Raw genomic sequence first — 19147 nt, 5'->3', positions numbered from 1 at the left:
ACTTTGCAAATGAGGAGTCTAACACACTGGAAAACAGTAAGGGTGAGTTAAGTCTAAAGGCTGCAGAAATGAGGAGATCCATGAAATACACATTTGGAACAGCTGTCCTTGTCAAACGATTAAAGCATTGCTTTGTTTTTTTAAATTACAGAGTAAAGCGTGCAGCAGACCTCCCTGACCCTTGCTCTATCCACCCCTAATCCCCAAGAACTAAAGACACAAAGAGATGAAACACAAGGGACTCACTGGAGGGACCCTCTGCCAGCTCCACATCTACCGCCCCCCAACCAAGGAGCCAGCCACAGGAGTGGAGGGGGCGAGACCAGGGCAGGTAGGGCTCCTGGGTTCCCATCTCTGTTCCTCAAGCCTCCTTCTCCTCACCACTCTGCTTCTCACTCGCCCCACTTTTCTTTTCTTTTCTTTTTTTTTAAATATTTTATTGATTTTTTACAGAGAGGAAGGGAGAGGGATAGAGAGTTAGAAACATCGATCGGCTGCCTCCTGCACACCCCCTACTGGGGATGTACCTGCAATCAAGGTACATGCCCTTGATCGGAATTGAACCTGGGACCCTTGAGTCCGTAGGCTGACGCTCTATCCACTGAGCCAAACCAGTCAGGGCCGCCCCACTTTTCTTTACCTCTCTTGGAGAGAGCAGGCAGTCACCTGCAGGCACTGGCCTTCTGGGTGCTGGGAAGGTGTTCTCACCTCCTGGGAGGGGATAGCCCCACAGAGCTGGGCTCAGGAGCCCGCCCTGTGTCTTTTTTGCTGATTCTGCTGTGGCCCTTCTCCCTGTCATTCCCCTCCCTCTGCCTCTCAGGACCAAACCAAACGCCACTCTCAAATGGCAAATGCAAGCCCCATGCTGCTCCTGGTCGACTCTCCCCTCCTAGGAGTACCCTGGGATGTGCACCCCCTGTCCCGGGAGAAGGGGCAGAAAGCCTCTTAGCATGACTGGAGGGGGTGTGAGAAACCAGGATCCCCTGGAAGTGAGAGAACACTTGAGCCCTGGAAGGCTAGACAGGGAAGTGACTGCAGGGAATATGTTAGCCAGGCCACTGGGAGGAGGTGAGGGGGATCCTAGCATGGGATTCAGGAAGAGAACAGGATTCTTGGATGGTGGATGGGTTCAATGTGTTGATACACCCACCTGGGTGATGTGTGTTGTATTGATTAAAAAGTAATGCATAGCCCTGGTGGGGTAACTCAGTTGGTTAGAGCATCATCCTGATATACCAAGGTTGCAGGTTCGATCCTGGTCAGGGCACATACAAGAAGCAACCAATGAATGCATAAATAAGTAGAACAACAAAATTAAAAAAATTAAAAAAATAAAAATTTGCCCTAGCCTGTTTCGCTCAGTGGATAGAGCATCGGTCCATGGACTGAAGGATCCTGGGTTTGATTCTGGTCAAGGGCAAGTACCTTGGTTGCAGGCTTGATCCACAGTGTGCAGGAGGCAAATAATCCATGTGTCCCTTTCACATCAAGGTTTCTCTCTCTCTGGCTCTCCCCCTCCCATCCACTCTCTCTAAAAATCAATGAAAAAATATCCTCAGGTGAGGGTTAACAAAAATATAAATTTATATCAATTAAAAAATTAAAATTTTAGCTCAGCCAGTGTGGGTCATAGGTGAGTGTTGACCTATGAACCAGGAGGTCACGGTTCGATTCCTGGTCAGGTCACATGCCCAGGTTGTGGGCTCGATCTCCAGTATAGGGTGAGCAGGAGGGAGCCGATCAATGATATTCTCTCTCTCTCTCTCTCTTTTAAGATTTCCAGATTTTTATTCCTGGAACTGTACAGGTATTAAAGTACAACAAATACAAAATAATGCTAAAAAAAAATCAGTGTTTATGTACAAATATCAAAATCAATGCAACAACAGCAATTTCCTCTTGAACAGCTGTTAGATCTTAAGCGAAAGAAGCCAATTTGAAAAGGTACACAGTGTATGATTCCAATCAAATGGTCTTCTGGAAAAGGCAAAACTATGGAGACAGTAAGAGGATCAGTAGTTGCTGGAGGCTGGGGAGAGGAAGCAGTAATCTAGGTGAGATGATGTTGGTGATGGAGAGAGGTGAGGGGCATTGATGTGAGAAGGGTTCTGGATTTGCTGATGAATCAGATGTAAGGGTGAGAGCAAGAGAGGAATGAGGCACGGCAGCTCTATTTTCGGCCAGTCACCGGAGTGGAGAAAGGTAGAACTAATGAATAAAGTAGGAAAGAATGGGAGGCTGGGGAAAAAGATCTTTTGGTAATGGTGTGTGTGTATGTGTGTGTGGAGAATGGTTGGGAAAAGAATTCTATTTTGGACGTGAAAAGTTTGCAGCATCTCTTAGCTAAGTAGAGGTGTCAGGGAGGTGGTTGAACAATACCAGTCTGGAACTTAGAGGTCAGAGTAGGTACTGAAAGCCGTATTACCAAGTGAGGTCACCTAGGCAAGGAAGACTGGATGTGGAGGAGGCAGAGGGGCAAAGGAGGAGAGCTGGGTAGGCGCAGTGTCTCCAGAATCAAGAAGAATGAGTGTGCAAGGAGAAGTGACCGATGGGTCGACTGTTTCAGTAAGGTCAAGGAAGAAGATTATGGTCCGTTGGACTTGGCCATCTAAAGGCCATGGTGACTTGACAAGAGTTGTTTCGGAAGCTGGACAGGAGGTAAGAAAGTAGAGACGATGGCGCAGATGACCCTGGAGAATTTCTGCTGTGAAGAGCAAAGAAACTCAGCAACAATTTGGTTAGTGCTTCTTCCCACTGCTTTGACCTTCCTATTGATTCTTGTGCCAGAATCACAGTTTTGTAAAAAACTATTGTAGCTCTGTAACATAGTTTAATATTTATGTAAATGATTTTTAAATCATTGCAACTTTGTAATTAACTAAATATTTATGTAAATGAATGCATATTACCCAGGGGAGCAAGTTTTTGCCATACATCCTATTGGCCACTCTTCTTTTCCCAAAGGTTCTTCAGAATTTTGCCCAGTTAGTCTTACAGGTGAGCGTTAGAATAATTATTTCAAATTTTAAAAATCTCATTGATATTTTATTTTAATTGGAATAGTACTCAGCATATAAATCAAGAATTGAATGACCTTATAAAATGTTGAGAGGTTGATCCAAAAACATTTATCAAGGTCTTTTCCTTTTCTTAAGCTTTATTGATGTATAGTTGACAAAATTATAATATAGTTAAACAGTATAATGTGATGATTTGATGTACATACACATTATGAAAGGATTTACTGAAGCCTCTTTTATATCTCTCAGTAAAGTTGTGTAGTTTTCTTCACATAGGTTCTTTTCATTTTGTAGAAAGTTTCTCTCTTTAAAGTATTTTGCCTATATAAAATGTGATTTTTCTTCCAATCCTTAGGTAGAAAAGCTATTGATGGGAATATTTCACTTTAATTTAATTACATTTTTTTCTAATGTTTTCCAAATGTTTCACAATGTAATGATATTTTGGCTTCTCCTTACTCTTTTCCAATATTTTACATTTATTTTTACTTCTCCTCTTCCTCCTTTCTCTATTTCTCTTCATCTTCCTCCTCCTTTTTCTTCTCATCTTTTTGCAATGGTAACAATTTGCAAGTCAAAGTTAAATGTCAGCATTAATAGCAAGATCTCCATTTTTAATTTTAAGGAATTTTAAAATTTTCACTGTTAAGTATAGGGTTAGCTATTCTTTTGAAATAGAATTTTTATCAATTTAAGAGATATCCTTCCATTATGATTATAGTTTTCTTTTAAATATTTTTATTGATTTCAGAGAGGAAGGAAGAGGGATAGAGAGATAGAAACATCAATGATGAGAGAGAATCATTGATCAGCTGCCTCCTGCATGCCCACACTGGGGATTGAGTCTGCAACTTGGGCATGTGCCCTGACCAGGAATTGAACCATGACCTCCTGGTTCATAGGCCAGGTAATGATAGTTTTCTTAGTTGGCCTATTGATATATTATTGAATGCATCTAAATTGATATTGAAAAATATATATCGTCATTCAGAAAAGTATCTAAAAGTGCATGCAAAAAAGTATATATTATTTTAAAACAAATAATAAAATGAACACCCATCTATCTACCACATAGGGTAAGAAATAGGACATGACCACTATCTTAGAATCCCTGAGTTCCCCTCCCCCAGTCATATCCACTTCCCTGTTGCCTGCTCCACCCCAGGGAAGGAGTCTCTTGACTTTCAGGTAAATCCTCCTCTTGCTTTTGTTAATAATTTCACCACATATGTGTATATTCGCAAATAATGCTGAGAAGCAAGCATAGTCCTAACTGTGGAAGGAAAGGACAATCTCATGCTAGGTGAAGACTTCGGGAGAAGAGATGCCACAGAGCCTCTGGACCTTGGTGTGGCTTCGGCTTCTCTGAGAGTTTACAAGGACCTTTTCTGGGACCATCCATGGGCAAGGTCATGAGGGAGTCCTGGAAACACAGACCTCACTGAAGCAAGGGCTGTAGTGTCCACCAGACCTTGGACAGCTGGATGGAATATTGTCAGGGGCAGTGGGCTGCTTTGTGCTCTCTGCTTCTGAGCGCACTCCTATCTCCTCCTCTCAGGGGCAGGTCAACGTGGAACATTTCCTGAGCAGGCAGCAGGGCTGGAGGGGAGAACAGTAGCCTCAGTGCACTTGGTCAAAACAAGGCAAGTACAAGGAAGAATTGGAGCAGGCTCACCCAAATATTCTGGCCTGAGATTCCAAAGCTGGTGCCCCGGCATCAAGGATCTTGGCGGTGACTGCCATCAACATCTCCTGATTAGCTGCACTGATCCCATCTGAACTGGTGCCTGTGGAGTACAGCTGACATCCTGGGGTCCCCTTCCCCATCTTCCACGGAGCTCTCGTCGCCTCTGCCTGTGGTGGGTCTCCTGTGTCCTGCATCCCACATGTTCTTTCTTGATTTACTTTCTGGTTTCGGTAGAGCACTTTCTTTAGTTCCTTTTCCGGAAACTGTGCATGGGAGGTAAACTTTCTGAAATCTTACATGTCTGAAAATGTATGTACTCTATCATTTTACTTGATAGCTTGAATGGATAGAAATTCGAGATTGAAAGTAATTATTTTTCAGCATTTTGAAAGCATTGCTTTTAACTACTAGTGTTGCCTCGGTGTGGGTTTATTTTCATCCACGATCTTGGTTCTTGGTGGACCCACCCTTATGATCTGGCAACTCATGTCCTTCTGTTCTGGAAAATGTCCTCAAATTAGTTCATTGGTGATTTTCTCCCTTCCATTTTCCTCTGTTTTTTCTTTCTTTCTGAAACTTCTATAATAATAATTATTATAATCATAATAATAATTATTATTATTCATCACTTGAGGATATTTTTCCATTGAATTTTAGAAAGAGTGGAAGGGGTGGGGGAAACAGAGAGAGCTGGCTGAGGCTGGGGACTGAACCTGCAACCAGGTATGTGTCCTTGACCGAAATCAAACCCAGACCCTTTAGTCACCCGACTACGGCTGACACTTCTATTATTTTGATGTTGAACTCCTAGCATGGTCCTCTAAGACTCTTATCTTTTCTATCCTATGTGTTCTATCTCTTAGTATGTATGCTTTACTTTCTAGGGAGATTTAATCAGCCTTATCTTCCTATCTTTCTGCAGGTGTTATTGCCTCTGCTGTTGTGATTTTATTTTTCAAGACATAATTGTTGCTGTTGCTATTCTCTGGATGTTCCTTTGTATAGCAAATTGTTCTTATTTCATGGATAGTATATCTTCTCTTGTCTCTCTAAGGCTATTAACAGTGGTCTTTTGGACACTTTCTTTTCTCTGTATAACTTGTTTCCTCCGAGTTACTTTTTCTGGTTGTTTGTTTTGTCTCTCTCTTCTGCATTAGAAAATTTCCTGGACATCTGGTGATCTCTGGCCATGAATAAGGTTGTGGGGGTGGGAGGGAAGCTAGTCAAGGACGGAGCTCACAGGTTGGGGTTGCCACTGTTGGGCGATAGAGCTGGGAAAACGCCTATGTCAGTATCTTTAGGCCTTTCCTTTTGGACTAGTGACATATCCCAGAGTAGAGTCTTCCAGTCTCCTGCCTCGATGCCAAAGGTCCTGCTCCCAGTGCTTTGGGGATTGAACCTACAACCGATGGTGGGAGAAGAATTGGGTCTCTGCACTCAGCACCTCACATGACATGTGATCCTCTTGCTTTCACGATGTTCAGCATACTATCTCCGTTCATAACTGTACTTGAAGCTTCTCCAACCCAATACCCTCCATTTTACCTTCTTCAGAGTAAATCCTCCAGCCTCGCTGGGATAGAGGAGGGGCTGTTCCCCAGGGACTTGGAGTTAACTCCTTCACTTGTTGGTCCTTATATTAGCCACCTCTCCCACAGTTCCAGAGGTACCTTGGATTGCAAAGTTCTGTGCCTTCTGAGAACCTTGGACTGTAAGTCAGGTTGGCTCTGGATTCCCTCCACTACCAGCTGACACGTCTGTTTCTTCAGGGCTGATAAGTCAGTAACCGCATGGGTGTCTGCCAACCTCCTGCAAAACTTTCGTGGCTGTTGTCTTTTTTTTTCCTGTTTGCTCCATCCTTGTAGGTTTATCTCTTGATTTAAAATTCTCTTTATTGACATTTTAGTGGGGTTTAGGGAGGGAGTGAAATGAGAAGTATTCATTCAACTGCCATCTTAACCCAGAGCCCTCATTCTCCTTTTCAATATATTTTTTAAAATATAATTCCTGGGAATAACCCTAGTTGGTCATGAAGGATTGCTATTTTAATGTAGTGGGGTTTGTTTATGTCTGTCTTTCCATTTAGAAGTCATTAAGTGAACACGACTAGCAGGAAATGAGCCTTTCTGTGAGGAGGATTCAAGGAAAATGTCTCTAGCGAGATCATTTTTATTCAGTATATGAGAGAAAGCCAGGGGCTGGCTCCCAGTATGCAGCCTCCAGGCAGCCCCTAAAGGACCAGATGCTATGGTGAACTGTGAGGGGATGCCCTTTGCAATGTTTTGCCTAAGGACCCACAATAAGTCTCAGGCTTCACTTGACATTCCCTGGAGAGGGGCTCAGTGGTGGTCTGATTTTATCTTATATCAGTTGGGGGGATTCTGTGATAAAAAACTGAGTCCTGGATTCCTTTTTTATTTAAAAAAATTTTTATTAAATGTATTGGGGTGACATTGATTAATAAAAATATGTAGATTTCAAGTGTATACTTCTATAATACATATTCTGTATTTTGCACCCAAAGTCAAATTGGATGCCTTTCTAACATGAAACCCAGTGCTCATTTGGTCCCCAGAATCATTCATTTGTTTGTTATGCAGGCATCTAATATTCACTGAGCCTGTACCACGGGCAAAGCGCTATGCCAGCTCGCTATACCCGAGACAGAATCTGTCCTAGGTAGCTCTGTAAGCACCCCCTAGAGTGCCTTGGAGAGCAGCTAGGGCGGGGTCAGGATCACATACAAAGGTGTAACATGGTGACAATAACTTTTCTCTCTGTGTGACTTGTGATGAGGAATAAGTGAGGGGACTCCGAAAGCATCCAGCATGGTTCCTGGCACACAGTAGGGTGTCTGGATTTGAGGGACAGCTTTCTGTGGTGCTGGGAGCCTCCTGTGTTTTATGTCACACACACACACACACACACACACACACACACACACCCTTACACTTTTAAACACTAGCATTTTTGGAGGAACACCTGAAGGGATTTAGAGACTCAAGACAACATAAATGAGTCAGTCCTACTTAAATCACTCACGGTGACAGCATAACAAGGTCCATGAAGTATTCACAGTGACCACCCTGCTCTTGAGTCATCTTCACCCCCAGGCAGCCTTTGCCTGGGCTCTCGGATTCCTGAGGCTGCACCCTTTCTTTGACTTCCCTGTTTTCCTCCTGCCCCTGATTGGAAACACGTTGTAAGCTTAGCTCACCATTCTCTCTGGCAGACATTTCTGAAATTCTAAGTACTTTTGAGAAATCAGTTTTAACAACAACAACAACAAAAGAAATAATACACAAATGAACTGACACTCGCCCGTCCACCTGTGCCTAGGAGAGGCACTCCGTGTAGCAGTACAACTGTTGAAAGCCCGCAGGTGGTGGAGAGGGCAGCCCAGAGACTGGGTTCAAGTCTCTGCAAACTGTGAAATTTGGGCAAATGTGTTCATTTTCTGAGCCTTAATTTACCTATCTGTGAAATGGGATCACACACAGTCTTGTGGTGAGGACTCATGAGACAAAAGGGGTAGAAGTAAGTGCCTATTACACTTCTACTCACAGCGTAATAAACTAGTGGGTCTTCTTCCATGGGGGTGACATTCTGGGGCCAGGTGTGTGTGTGTGTGTGTGTGTGTGTGTGTGTGTGTGTGTATGTACACGAGTGTGCGCGTGCGCGCGGGGCTCAGGCCCGCGGGGGTGCTGCCCGGGGAAGGTGTGTGTGAGGATGGCTGTGTGTGATGAGCCGCCCTGGGAGTGCGTGGCTGCCCGCGCCGGGCTGAGAACGAGGCGCCCGCGCCCGCCGCGGCTGATCGGCAGCTCTGGGTGAATGAGCGCGCGTGGGGGAGACGGGCACGGACGTGCGCGCCCGCCGGCTGGCCAGGGTGGGGGGCGGACCCCGGGCCGCAGGAGGCTGGGAGGAGGCGGGGAGCGGGAGGGGGGCCGGGGCGAGGGAAAGGGGGTGGGAGGCGGTCAGACCGCGGTGCCGCGGAGCCCGGCGCGGGGAGCGGGGCTCGTAGCCAGGAGGCGGTGCCGCGGGGAGGCAGCGCGGAGCGGGCCGGACCGCCCGCCAGGGGGGAGCGCTGCGGGCCGCCGGCCGGGCCGGGCCAGACCCGGGGCAGCGCGCTGGCGAAGCCGCGGTGGCTGGGACCAGCCGAGGGGCGTCGGGCACGACCGAGAGGACCAGCGAGTCTCCGCGGAGCATCGCCCAGCTGGGCGCCGGGGCCGCGACCTCCCCTTCTCCGGGACTTGGCAGAGGAGACGCCGCCGGGAGGGAGCGAGAGGAGCAGGTCGGCCAGTCCGTGCAGGGGGAGTGTGTGTGTGTGTGTGTGTGTGTGTGTGTGTGTACTCGCCTGCAGGGTGTGTGTGGCGGGGATGATGTGTGATGTGGGTCTGTAGGGAGTATGTGAATGTGTGTAGGGGTGTGTGCCTCTCAGTGTGACTATATACTGTGTGTGTCTGTGAGGTAGGGGTGTGTGTATGGGGAGGGGGCTGAGAGCTCACATGAACCCATGTAGGAGGGAGGGTGCTCGGCAGGACTGAGGGTGTGTGTGAGCGCACTTGTGTGCAAGGCTGTGTGAAGGGTGAGTGGGTGAGTGTGTCATGGGTGCTAGGTGTGGCTGTGTGTGAAGTAAGGGTGCCGGGTGCACATGTGTCCCTGGCTCACCCTCCCCTTCCCCATCAGATGTGCGTGCAGGGACGGGTGCCTGGGGAGGGGGTAGGAGCCTCTGCAGCAGCGCCTTGCCCAGCTTGCCTGCCTGGCCATCTTCCTCAGAAACCAGAGATGGCCAAGCTGCCCCTCCCCCAAATACTCCGAGGTTAAGGGGAAGGGAGCAGGCCAAGCCCCAGGAAAGAGGGGAAAGGCTGAAGGGACAGAGCTTCTGCCAGGCCAGGGAGCTTGGATGTCTTCTCCATCTCTGCCAGATAACTCAGCCGGCCTTGCCCCTCCCAGGGCCCTGTACCCGCCGGGTCTGAGTGGTGCAGGGTCAACCTAAGAGGTTGTGGGGGTGGGCCTACGTTGCGACTCATCTGTGAGGGTTCGCTTGCTCACAGTTGTATTACCAGAAGGGTGCTGGACACACAGTAGCCACAAAAAATATTTGAGGTTGGAAGGGAGGATAGAAGAAAGGATGGGAAGGGATCTGAGTCTGGGAGTCAAGTCCATCCCATCTACTATCAGTCAAGGATGAGAGCAGCTGGTTGTGGTCTCACCCCAAATTGAGCAGGTCGGGGAGGCAGGGGTTCAGGGAGAGGAAGCCTCAGGGAAACTGAGGGGGAGACATTTGTGCTGGGCCCTGAGAGGAGGAAGGAGCTGGCACTCTGCTGGGCAGAACCCTTTGCATCCTGCCCCCCACTACCTGCTTCTCTGTGATCGGAAGCCTCTCTCTGGGGCCATTCACCCCAGGCAGCCAGGGCTCATGGTGCCTCTCCTTTCTCCAGGACCTTCGTGCTCAAAAGGTGCTGAAGAACGGAGGCCCCCACCCACTGAGGCTACCTGAGACCAGCTGGGGCCATGGCAGGGCATGGCTGTCTGGGGCTGGGGCTATTCTGCTGGGTCCTCCTCGCTGTTCCTGTGGGCCCCCAGCCTGCTTCCTCCATCCCAGGCGCCCCTCTCACTACTTTGACCCCACCCCCTCAGAGCGAGGCCTCTATGCTGTCTCTCAATCTGGGACTTAACTTCAAATTCCACCTCCGGGGACCTGCTGCCGCCTGGGGGAGCCCTGTCACCGAGACCCACCCACTGTCTCCTGGACCGAGCCAGGAGCTGGAGGAAGAGGTGGCCAGTGGACTGAGGACTGACCCCCTTTGGGAACTGCTGGTGGGCTCCCTGGGGAACTACTCCCCAGAGTGGGGTTCTGCTGAAGGCAGTGCTACACCCTGGGCCTCCTCCCTGCCTCTAGAATCCACATCCCCCCTCTCTGGGCCCACCAACCGGCCTACGGCTCCCTATCAGCCCAGGATGGGTACGGTGACCTGGGACACTGCTCTGATGGCTACAGCCCCTCCATCCAGTGCCCCCAGGCCCCACCAGACTGAGCTGGAACTGAAGTTTGACATGGCACTGAGAGCAGGCGCAGCCCCCACGCTCGGGCATCGAACTCTGCCCCTGCTGCCCAGTCTGCGGGCCAGCCTGGCAGAGATTGCTGGGCGCCTGGGACCCTTTGGTGAGTACCCACTCCGCCCTGAAGAGCGCCCCTGCTGGGCTGCCTGGCAGGCAGGAGGAAGCTTCAGCCGGGCTCCTTTTGCAGGGTTCTTTGGCACTACTCTGTCCCCACTCCGAAACTTCTCCGGCGTGAGCCCCTCAGGCCCAACGGCATCCCCAAGCTCTGCCTCCAGAGTCTCGGATTCACCGGGTGAGTGTTTAGTTCAGCGGTTCTCAACCTGTGGGTCTCAACCCCTTTGGGGGTCAAACGACCCTTTCACAGGGGTCGCCTAAGACCATCGGAAACACATATATAATCACATATTGTTTTTGTGATTAATCACTATGCTTTAATGATGTTCAATTTGTAACAATGAAATTGGGGGTCACCACAACAAGAGGAACTGTATTAAGGGGTCGCGGCATTAGGAAGGTTGAGAACCACTGGTTTACTTCATTGCAACGAACACTGACAGACTACCTCTGCATGCCAGGCACTGTCCCAGAGGCCTATGCAGCACGCCCTGCCCTTTCTTCCTTGACTCAAGGGGAGGTCTGCATTGCGTTCTCCTGGCCCTGGGACGTGGGCCACTGCTCCCAGGAGGAGATTCCCTCTTTGCCCTATTGAGTTTGGTTTGGAGTTTGGTTTGGTCCATGGAGCATAGCTCCTGGTGGACATGTGGCTATGATTCCTGGGACGGTGGCTCTCTGAGGGCAAGTTCTGGGGAAAGACCGGCTTTTCACCAAAAGCCCAGAGGCCAAGGCTGGTAAGATGGCACTCAAACCCCACGTGCTCCCTTTGCAGGGTTCTTTGGCACCACTCTGTCCCCACCCCCATCCTCCCTGGAGAGAAAGCTCTCAAGCCCAGGCCCACTAGACCCAACTGCTTCCCTGAGCGCTGCCTCCATTGCAGCAACATCACTAGGTAAGTGTCCTATTCATTTGAACTTGACAGTTATTTATTGAGCACTTACTACAGGCTAGCCGCTAATTGGTGTCCCCGGACCCTTTTGTTTCATTGTCATTATAACCATAATCACCATTCTCTTCATCATCACCATGGAGGTACATATTAATGGTTTGAGAACAAGTGTTGCCGGGGCCAGTCCTGCAGAGTTAAGTAATGGTCCTATGGGAGTTTTGCAATCACAGGCAGAGCAGGATGTAGACAAATTATCAGGGGCAAACAGACACAGGAACTCCCTCATGAATTCCACAGCCTCAGTGCCAACCCCACCCTCCACTCCAGGCTGTCTGGCCTGACTCCCCTTCCCAACCCCAAACTTGGGGCTCTCTCCTTTGCTGCCTGATCTGACCTGACATGCTGTCAGATGTGGGCAGGGCTGGGCCCCTCATCAGGAAGATCTTGAGCAGACAGGTGCCATCCTTGTTCAAGAAAGCATGCAGACAAGCCGCTGGTGCGGAGGAAAGACCAGGGGCTCCGGAATCTTGAGCCTTGGCTTTGCGTCCCAGTTACTAACTGGCTGGGTGACCGTAGGGCAAGTTAGTTCGTGTGCCTGAGCCTAAATGTTCTCAGATATCTAGGGTTTAATAATAGTACCTATTCTGATATTGTGAGTTTCTAGATAATGTAAGCTCCTGGCATGAGGCTGGGCACAAAGTAAAAGCTCATTAAATAGTAGCTGTTAACCTTGCTTCTTCCCCCACTCATTGCAAATACACTTCCCGACCCTTCCTCTGAGAGACTGCAGACACTGGCCCCAAGATGTGATAGGAAAGCACATAACCCACAGGGCAGAAGGCACACTGGCTGGGGAGAGGTTCTGGTGGGTGAGGCCGAGGGAGCCATGGAGAGGGACCTCCAGGCCCAGCTTTGCTCTGCAAAGGGTTTACTGTAGCTGTGAACCCTCTCAGCCACCCCACACTAGGAATCAGCTCAGCTTCTGGAAACCACTGGTCGCCCAGCTTCCTGCAGCTCCAGACTCAACACACCCAACTCTGGCTCACTCCTGCTGCGCACTGCACTCCGGGGCATGTGGGTCAGGAGGCTGCCCAGGATCTGCTATGAGGTTGGGGGCAGGCTCTGTGGCCTCCGGGGAAGGGTGCTGCCTGGCAGTCTCTCAGCATTGGTGACAGCAGCGCTGCCAGGCAGGTTTAATGAGTCTGGACAGTATCAGAGGCAGCCCAGCTCGCCAGCCCCACCCTCCTTCCCCCTCCTCACTGATGGCTGCAGGAACCCCGCCTCTTCCTGAGTATTCCTCTTGGACAAAACCAAGAGAGCTACAGTCCCCTCAGAGAGAAGGCCAAGGGGCCTATTGAACCAGCGGTGTGTGGGGGGAGTGGTGTCAATCAGGGGACAAAGGGAGTCTCTCTTTGTCTCCTCTAGGACCCCTAACTTAGGTGCAGTTAACCTTTGACCCCAGGGCTTCTGCTGCCTTGCATTAGGTCTCTTCACCTAGGCCAGTGGTCGGCAAACTCATTAGTCAACAGAGCCAAATATCAACAGTACAACGATTGAAATTTCTTTTGAGAGCCAAATTTTTTAAACTTAAACTATATAGGTAGGTACATCGTTATTAACTTAATTAGGGGACTCCTAAGGCTTAGGAAGAGCCACACTCAAGGGGCCAAAGAGCCGCATATGGCTCGCGAGCCACAGTTTGCTGACCACTGTCCTGGGACAGAGCTTGTATTCAGCCAGTACACACAGAAACAGTTGCTTAGGTTGTGAAAGGCTTTTATTCATTTGATAAGTACCCACTGACCTTAGCCCCCTCCACTCCCCTCCACTCCCTGACCACCCTCCCTGGCACCTGTGCCATTTCCAGTTGTTAAATATTTCAAATGTCACTCTCACAAAACGTATCAATCCTCCATAGCCCTGGAGGTGGGGGTGGGGAGAGGGATGGGGCCAGGACATTGAACAGGCTGCCGATTCCAGCATCCACAGTGGAGCCTGCCCTTTGATCTGGGCAGCTGGTGGATAATCAGGCCCGACTTCTCCATAAATCCAGCGGCCTCCTCTCTGGGCTCCTCCCCAGCGAGCTCAGCCTCACCAATTACTCACATTGACATCCCATCTCCTCCCTCGTCCCTGAGGTCAAGAGGGGCCGCAGGGCCAGAGTGGGACCGTCTCATAAGGGAGGCCTGCTCAGGAGAGGGATCCTAGGAAGTCACTCGCTTCTGGGGGAAACTGAGGGCTCCTCTGGGGAAGCCTCGAAAGGTGAGCCATGGGCTGAGGTCAAGTAGACCCTTTAGGCAGAAGCTGGGTCTTCTTCACCTGCCCCCACCCACGTGGCCCAGTGCTGGGTACACCGGGCATGCCGTGCCCCCTGGGAGCAGTGCATCTACTTAGAACTCCCTCCTTTGACATCTGAGCCATGCCTGTACTTTGCCTATTTTCTGGTTTTTATTCCTTTTCTGGCTTCTTAGGAATGTTGAAACTTGCTCTAGTTGCCATAGTGCTTTGGGACAGAGGTGAGCGATGGGGTTTCCCGTGGCCCTCGGGTGAGCAGTGGAGCAGACCTCTGAGAGCTGCACTTGTCTGTACAGTGAGCAAGGAGGAGGCGTGCGGGTGGCAGGCAGGTGGGGCTCCCGGGCACGGCCTCCCTGCCTTGCTGCAGAGCCCACCGTGGCCAAGGAAAGACCAGGCAAACTCATCCACTTTGCAGAAGAAGGGGGTTGGGCAAGGGCATCTGAGGGGCCCAAGGAATGAGGGTGAGGGAGGGAGCATGTGGTGGCCAACCCCTCACCAGCAAGCTGTCCTTTCCAGCCGTGTCTTTAACGCCTCATAGCTATGGCTTCATTAGGTGTCCAGGGATGGTCAGTCCATCCAAACAGTATTCTTCAAACAGGGTTTACAAAGTGAGAATGTCTTGATGTTCACTCATTTGAATAATCGTTGATTTTCTAAGCAAGTTTAGGATGGGTGGAGGGACAACAGTCTTTTGTTAGTTAAACTGAGAACTACTTTGAGGCCAGAAATGGTCACACTAACATAATTACAAGCGGATGACTGGTGATCAACATTAGCCAATAACGATGACACCAACAACAGTCACATATTGAATGCTTATTATGTCCCAGGCTCTCCAAACAGCTCTGCACACATCAGCCATTTACCCTCGTAGCAGCCTATGCAGTGGGTACTCTTCCCTGTTTCATATGTGAATGCGATGGAACAGGGACCAGGGCACATGCTGCCGTTTGCAGTCGGCAGTGAGCTGTGGAGATTTAATTTTTTGGCTGCTCCCTCTCCGCCCTCTGCAGTTGTCTGATTTTATCTTCCCCTCCTCTCTTTCCAAAGCTGATTTCTGCCTCCTCACTCCTTTTCCTTGTTCTCAGGTCTGCTCTGTTGTTGCAAGTCCCCAGCAGGAGCTGGCACAGCCTGGGGCGGGGGTGGTCCTGGGGTCTTGCAGCACTGAGGCATGGGTGCTGGGCATGGCTGGGCAAGGCCAGGCAGTTGGGGCTGGAGTCTGTTTGTCAGGAGACCCGCCCCCATCATTTTACAGCTGCCTCCTGGGCACCTCCCCAGCCGCATCAGGCTGTCCCCACCCTTCTCCACCATCTTTCTCCCTCCACCCTAGCCTGCAGCTGCAGCTCTGCTGAGCCTGGTAGCTGGAGAAGGGAGAGGTTCTGCTTCCAGCACCCTCCCTTGCTGCCCGGCCATGGGGAGAATCCTTGGATCTAACTCTTTCTAAGTCATCTATTGCTCCAGGAGAGTAGAAATACAGATCTTACTCCTCACCTCTTGTTTGACTTCCCTTTCTCTCAAGATGTGGGGAGGGTGTTGGAGCACAGGATGAGGTTGGGAGCCCGAGTTATCGAACCCCAGAGCAATCCCTGAGGGGCTCACTCACTCAGCATTTAATCCCACTATGATCTCCCCAGTTGTTTCTTCCTAGTGGTTCAAGGGTAGCCTCAAGACCCCAGGGAGTCCATTCTCAATGCCACCTTCTAGAAAATGGAGCCAGAACTAAAGAGGCATCTATATTAAGAGCCTTAGACCAATGACTTTGTGATTGAGTCAGGATGGGGATCACAGGCAAGGGGAGGCTGAGGGTGGGGGTGGAGCAAGCAGGGAGGCAAGTGGATAGGAAAGGTATTCTCCTCAGGGTGCTGGGTGGGGGCAGGAATGTCTCACCTTTCCTCCTGCTGCATTTGTGTGTAGGCGCCCCCATGCACAACAGTGTGTCTGTCTGTCTGTCTGTGTAGAGGCTTTTCCTGGAGAGATAGGGAAGCAGTTGAAAAAGGGCAGGGGAGCCTCTGGGAGTCAGAGGTGCAGAACAAGAGATAAGTAACTGGGACTAGGAAGAGGCTCTGGAATTCTGGAAAGGGGCTCCGCTGGGGCTCAGATATGGATTCCAGTGGCAGCTCTGTCATTTGTGACCTGGACAAGTCATTTTGCCTTTCAGCAGACCCTTAGTATCTTCACCTGGCAAGTAAGAGGATCCATTTATTCCGTGTGTATCCTGTATTGTCCGGGATATCATTCAACGCTAACTCTGTGCCAGGCACCATGTTAGGCTCAGGGATTCAGATGTGAGCAAAGCAAACAAAACTTCTTGTTCTTCTGAAGCTTCCCTTCAGGTGGGAGCATTGAACTAGAGGGGGCGTCCACCATCCCTTCCAGTTATAAAACTCTGGGACTTCTTAAGAAAAACCCTTTGCAGTAGAATCACCAAGTGAGGAAGGGAAATGCACAAAGCAGGTGGCTGGGGGTGGGATGGGGTGGGGTCTATGAGAGCTGAGACGACTGCACGAGGAGTTTGATGGGGGAGGGGAAGGTGAGAGGTCCAGTCTCATATTTAAGGCGGATGTCCTGGGTGCCATGAGGACTCTGACTGGCACACAGGCTACTGGCTGCGGGGAGAACAGGAGTGGCAGGAGGGGGGCTGCACAACTGCTTCAGACAAATGTTCTTTGCCCACAGACGCCACCATCCCCACCTCCGGTCCAGATGACCCCTCTCCTACCAGCCTCGGAAACCCTTCTGTGCAGCCAGAGTGTGGGCCAGGGTCCTGCAGCGCGGGAGAATTGCCTGAAGGCGAGGGGCAGCCTCCTGCAGCCCCGCTGTCCCTCTTCTTCCTGACCCTGGAGGCCGACTGGGCAGAGGCCAGGGCTCGCTGGGGGTTGGCCTGGGAGGCCCATGTGTACGGGGTAGGCACCCTCTTCGGCCTGGTAGCCCTGCTGGCGCTGCTGGCTCTGGCCCTCTTGCCCTGGCGCTGCCCGCCTGGCGCTCCCTGCCTGGCGCTGCTGGACGTGCTCCTGCTCTCGGCTGGGACCACGAGGGCCTTCCCGCTCTTCTACGACGCCTATGGGCATCGCGACCGGCTGCCCGCGCTCGCCTGGCTGCTGCTGCAGGACCTCCCGCTGCCCTGCCTGGCCGCCGGCCTGGGCCTGGCCTGCCTGCTGCTGGCCCGGCCTCGCCCGCCGCGGTGTCCCGCCGGCCTGGCCGCGCTGCTGCTCCTGGGCCTGGCGCTGGCGGCCGCCGCCGCGCTCGGGAGCGCCGCCCATCGCCCGCTGAGGCCCCTGCGGCTCGCCTCCCGCGGGCTGCACGCCTTCCTGGCCGCCCTCCTGTCCGGGCTGCTGCTGGCGCTGTCCTGCTGGGGGGGCCGGCGGCGGCGGGCCGGAGCGCCCCTGGGAGGGTCCGGCCTCAAGGGCGCCACGCCTCTCCCGCAGGCGCGCAGCCCCTTCGCTCCGCGCGATTCCTGGCGGCGCGCGGCGCGCACGGCCCCGGTGGCCGGCACCTTCGGGCTGCTGAGCGGAGCCCTGCAGGGCTACGAGGTGCTGCACGCCCTGGGCTACGGCGGCCAGCCGGGCCTGGCGGGGCCCTGGCCCTGGTGGGCCTTCCAGCTGGGCCTGCGCCTGGGCGAGGTGGGCGTCGCGCTCCCGTTGGCGCTGCTGGGCCTCTACCCCCGCGCTCTGCAGCCCCCGCGTGCCGCCGCGCTGCTGGGCCAAACTCTTCCGCTTGTCCCCGGGCCACGGGGCTCCGCTGCTGCCCGCGCGCTGGGTGCCCGGGTCCCCGGACAAGGAGCCCCTGGGTAGCGCCATCGCGCGCGGCGACGCGGAGCTGCTGCAGCTGTGCGCCTTGGCAGGGCCAGGCCCCGACCTCCTGTTCCAGGGGGGCGCCTGTCGGGGCTTCGAGGGGTCAGCGGCCAACCCAGCCCCCTCCCTGGCCTCCTCCCCCTGCAGCGATTGCACCGTGGACTTCCGCCCGCCATCCCCCATCAACCTGCGGCGCAGCATCGAGGAGGCCCTCTGCAGCGAGGCCCTGCTCGCGCCCGGTCTCTTCCAGGGCCCTGCCTTTGGAGAAGCCCTGCCTGGGCTCGGCCTCTACAGCACCGCCTCGCTGGGGGCAGTGGCCGGGGCTGGGCCCAGTGGGGGGTCCGAGGAGACTCCGGACATCTCCGCGCCCCCAGGCCTTTCCTCTCCCGGGGCCTGGCCCGCGGGCAGTAGCGCATCTTCAGGCTCGCTGTGCGGACTCTCCCGGGACAGCTCGTCCATGCTGCTCTGCGCCAGCCCCGACCGGCCCCCCGCGCTGCCCGCTGGTCTGCGTCCTCAGCCCCCCGCGGCCCTCGGGAAGCAGCCCCAACCTCCCAGCCTCAGGATCCTACCAGGCCCTGTTCCCGTCCTCCCGCGACTCCCCAGAGCCTGCTTGTGAGCTGCAGGCCGAAGAGGCCTTGCTGCAGGAGCAATTCCTGGACGCCTGCCGACAGATCGACGAGCTGAGCATGGGCAGCGACACCATAGACCTGTGAAGAGGAAGCCCCCTCGGTGCCGGCCACACGCCCCCTCCTGGCGGCAGCTCTGCCCAAGACCAAGACCCGCACACTGTAACCCTCCCCCAATCCGGCCTGGCTCGGATACCTCGCCCAGCTTCCTCCCCCATCCAGGGGCTCCTGGGTGGGCGGGTCAGCAGCCAGACTCTGTTGATTGGGAATTAGTGCCACCTCCTCTGGAGCCCTGGGCGCTGATGCCCTCAGCTGCCATTCTAGGCTGGCAGGGGTCCCCGCTTTCCTTGGCATTCACCAGCAATAAAGCTCCAAGGTGCTCCACCCCTGACCGCCACGGCCCACTCTGGTATTGAGTGAGAGGGGCTATCCTCAGAAGACCTCAGGACGGTCCTCGGCCCCCATACCCACCTCTGCCATGCCCAGGAATCCCACCCTGAGTGAGTGACACTCCCAGTTCTCCACATGACTCTTCCCTACAGAAGGGGTCCATGGCCCACCTAGGAGACTCGGCAGCTGTTGTGTGGGGGGTGCGCGCTATCAGAGTTAATTTATCAATAAAATATTTTCAGAGGAGAAAGATCTGACCTTCTTGGAAAAGC

At 52.7% G+C, this 19147-nt stretch overlaps 1 protein-coding gene across 1 annotated transcript; it reads left to right on the top strand.

Annotated features, from left to right (window-relative positions):
- The first annotated feature begins 8819 nt into the window (after positions 1 to 8819).
- Positions 8820 to 19114, top strand: PRRT4 (proline rich transmembrane protein 4). The gene is given in 7 exon segments (XM_070425032.1): positions 8820 to 8998; positions 10149 to 10873; positions 10958 to 11062; positions 11657 to 11776; positions 16745 to 17727; positions 17729 to 18343; positions 18345 to 19114. Coding segments are annotated over 6 exon segments (2703 nt in total). The 5' UTR covers positions 8820 to 8998; positions 10149 to 10221; the 3' UTR covers positions 18573 to 19114.
- The last annotated feature ends 33 nt before the right edge of the window (positions 19115 to 19147 follow it).

Source organism: Myotis yumanensis, unplaced genomic scaffold, assembly GCF_028538775.1.
Source record: "Myotis yumanensis isolate MYYU_CA2020_CCGP unplaced genomic scaffold, mMyoYum1.0.hap1 SCAF_9, whole genome shotgun sequence".
Taxonomy (NCBI): Eukaryota; Metazoa; Chordata; class Mammalia; order Chiroptera; family Vespertilionidae; genus Myotis; species Myotis yumanensis.
The sequence above is the reverse complement of the archived record's forward strand: the minus strand, read 5'-3'. Positions and strand labels throughout refer to the sequence as shown.